The sequence below is a fragment of the Cibotium barometz genome, chromosome 49 (assembly GCF_041138505.1).
Source record: "Cibotium barometz isolate CiBa-2024 chromosome 49, ASM4113850v1, whole genome shotgun sequence".
Lineage (NCBI taxonomy): Eukaryota > Viridiplantae > Streptophyta > Polypodiopsida > Cyatheales > Cibotiaceae > Cibotium > Cibotium barometz.
Window position 1 is genome coordinate 30,745,446 of NC_141094.1, and position 3,334 is coordinate 30,748,779.

The following is a 3,334-nucleotide window of genomic DNA, read 5'->3' on the forward strand; positions in this document are numbered from 1 at the left end:
AATGTTTGCAAGTGGGAATCGATGAGGTGATAGCCTTGTTGCAGATGGATCCCATAGTCATTATTGAGATGGCTTATCGTTCGGATAATGCACCACATGATTCCTATCAAGGTGGAGGGTCACAACGACATGATAACATTGCAATGAAATGCAAAGGAAGAATGTTAGAGTCATGTTTGGCAAAAATTGATGATGCAGAAGAGAGTGAGAATAGCATGTAGTAATTTTGGCATAGAAAATGTAGTTCAGTCTGAGCATGTGTGCATGGAAGCCTTGGCCACATTCGTAAACTTGAAGATATACACTTCAATATGCATGTATGCATGATATCCAATGATATATCTGCTAGATGTGATATCCAATGATATATCTACTAGATGTGATGTGTGCATGGTATCCAATGCTATATCTGCTAGATTTGAAGTTTGACATACTGTTAGTGAAGAGGATGAATGTGCATTTAAGCATTCTAAACTTAGTATTAGTGTTGGAAGCATCATCATTTGTTAATTTAACTAAATTCAATGTTGCCATGCATGGAGTTCTTATTAATGCTATGTCTTTCGAATCTTAATTTAGGTTGCAGTTATGTCAATGTTATCATATTAGGTCTTTGTTGGCTGCCTTGGTTTTTTATCTGGGTTTTTGCTTCTCATTTCTAATCCCTATTGATGAGCATGATTTTGGGTGGTTTGATGCTATGTGGCGAGTTGCCGTGTGTATCTCTGTTGATGATGACGAATTTATCTAGGTTAAATGCTGTGTGGCAAGTTTTCACAGGCAGCTGCTATTCGAGTTGAACAGGACGGCAGAGTGGACTTCGCTGCATAAGGATTTTATCGTTTTTAGTTTTTTTGCTAAATAGTTAAGCCACTTTTTCCTGGGCGCAGCATTGTGTAAAGGGGGGCGTCCAAGTGTGGGTGCCCGTCCCTTGTTTTCTATGTCCATAGTTTGGGCATCCAGATTGGGTCACCACATATATTTAGGAAGCTTGTTAAGGTGAAGGTGGGTGATGTATCTTTTTTTTTTTGACACTAATATAAAAAGTATGTCACCACACGTTCATGAGTGGTGATCAATTCAGGTTTTATAAAGATAGATGCTTTTATAAAGAAAGTAAAACTCGCGTGCTTTTTTACTTGCAGCAGGTGCAGGAATGGTGAGCCAGTGCTGGCTTCTGCTGGAGCTGCAAGGTATGAGGATGAGCATGAAAGTGGAAGGACAGAAGGGCGATCTCAGCCTGCTTTTTTAGGGTTTATTGTCGCTCTTCCCTGTGAAGGGCACAGCAATGATCACGCGTTCGAATCTCGCCGAGCAGCTCAGAGATCACCAGCTCCGATCGCAGCACAACTGGGCGCTCCTCTCCTTCTTCTGGCCCACATCTCCCATCGCTTCCAGGTACTTTCCTTCTTCTCTTTATAAATCTGTGATGATTTGATTTGCTTATTTGAAAATCTGGGCACTGTAAAAAATCATCACAATTTCTTACGATCCGAACACCCTCATTGAACCCGTGACAATCTGGTTTTGTTTTCCACCATTTTTTTCACAATTTATCAAGAAGCGTGATTTGCTTCAGAAAATTCCCCCTTTTCAATTTTGGGTGCTTTTCTAATTTAACACTCTATCCCTCTCATCTTATCCTTTTCACAAATTTGAGTTCTTAGAAAGCCAGAATTTTCTCATTTCATGACATGGGTACTACACAAAATAATGCTAATATGAAATTTCCCCATTTGGGTACTTCAGAAAACCTTGATACACTACCCTCTCGTGAGTTGGGTACCCCAGAAAACCACCGTAAGGAAGGAGAGAGAGAGAGAGAGAGAGAGAGAGAGAGAGAGAGAGAGGTGGGTTTAAACTCCTAAACAAGCCATTTGCCATTTGACCCCATTTTCACATTTTGGGTACTCTAGAAAACAGAGAGAGAGAGAGAGAGAGGTGGGTTTAACCTCCTAAACAAGCCATTTAAACCTTTTTCTACATTTTGTTGCTCTAGAAAGCCTCACAGAAAATTACATTCACCAATGCATTGATAAGCTAAGCTTAAGGTGTTCTTGTACCAAATTTGCAATTTTGATTGCTAGATTTAAGGTTTTTAAATTTTCATGGATTACTGAATTGATGATAGTTAAGTGTGCTTTATTGATGCTGGAATGTGGGCCTTATTGCCTTTGTGGGTGCAGAGGAGATGCAGCAAAAGCTGCCTTGCTGGGCCTCCTGTTCTTGCTGTTATTGGCTTTCTCATTTACAGCCTTGTATCTGAGATACACTTGGATATCTCTGTTTTTAGTGTTTCTTGCCATTCTGTTGCCGACATGTTTGAGAATCGTCCGGCAAGCTAAGCTGGCAAGGAGAAGGCAAAGACGGATGCTTCTTCCTCTTTCCATGTAGAGTGGAACCATTTTTTTGTCTCCAAAACCAAATCTAGGTGATCTTTTTCTGGTATAGGGAGGTTTTTATCTGTCCCTATCATGCATATGCAGGATATTTTTTCTCCTTGAAATCGTTACGGATGTTGAACCAGCAGAAATGTATGCACTGGCTCTCCCTCTCAGAGTTCTGTGCAGAATACTGTGAGGTGCTCCGATAAAGCCCTGCCTGTCACCATCAATCTCAGAATCCACCTACTTGTTGCTTTCATGAGTTATCATGAGCTGTATGTCCTATATGGAAGGGGATGTTCCTAGGTTTTCAGGAAAGGGCCACTGGTTCCGTCTTTTGTCCTTTGCCCATGGCATTCCCTGGTCCTCCTTTGAGTTGCTTTGTTGCTTACTGAAGTAGGGCAGCAACATGTCCTCTCTATTTCACAGGCGCAGAGAATCAATGTGCAATAATGTGGGGGAAATTTGTTAAACAATTAACATCGGATCTTGAATTTATTAAAGAGTTCTAGTTTGCTATTGTGAAGTCAATTGCAATTAGCAATGGTGAATGCACTGCTTTGTAGTGATGAACAAGTGTGGATATCTGGCATTGCATAATAGTGCTATCACTTTGTGGATTTTTGGTAGAGTTCAAGCTGTGATGAGTTGACCAATGATGGTGTGGCTTTTCATGGGGGTAATATATGCAGAGTACCATAAGCTTTTGGTGGGCATGATGTTTATGAATCACGGCCGCGTAAGTACTTTGATGTGATATTGCCCTATGTGACACCTATGCAGTTGAGGATGAAGAACACTTCTTGATTGTTTGTGCAGCTTATACTCACATCCGACTTCAGTTTCCCCATTTATTAGAGGGTTGTACTAGTCTTTTGCAACTACTACAGGCTCATCCCCGAAGACTTGGGACTTATGCACGAGTCCTTTCATCGTCAGAATCTACTTGA

At 40.9% G+C, this 3,334-nt stretch overlaps 1 protein-coding gene across 1 annotated transcript; it reads left to right on the forward strand.

The window, feature by feature from the left end:
• Positions 1 to 1,062: 1,062 nt before the first annotated feature.
• Positions 1,063 to 2,910, forward strand: LOC147610483 (uncharacterized). Its single transcript, XM_086786508.1, has 2 exons — positions 1,063 to 1,398; positions 2,187 to 2,910. Exons 1-2 carry the CDS (start codon positions 1,289 to 1,291, stop codon positions 2,392 to 2,394), a joined length of 318 nt encoding a protein of 105 aa, XP_086642634.1. The 5' UTR covers positions 1,063 to 1,288; the 3' UTR covers positions 2,395 to 2,910.
• The last annotated feature ends 424 nt before the right edge of the window (positions 2,911 to 3,334 follow it).

Excerpts from the sequence above, each read along its gene's own strand:
- LOC147610483 (XM_086786508.1), top strand. The coding sequence starts at position 1,289 with ATGATCACGCGTTCGAATCTCGCCGAGCAGCTCAGAGATCACCAGCTC. Across the intron at positions 1,399-2,186 it reads ACATCTCCCATCGCTTCCAG|AGGAGATGCAGCAAAAGCTG; the intron begins GTACTTTCCTTC and ends TTGTGGGTGCAG.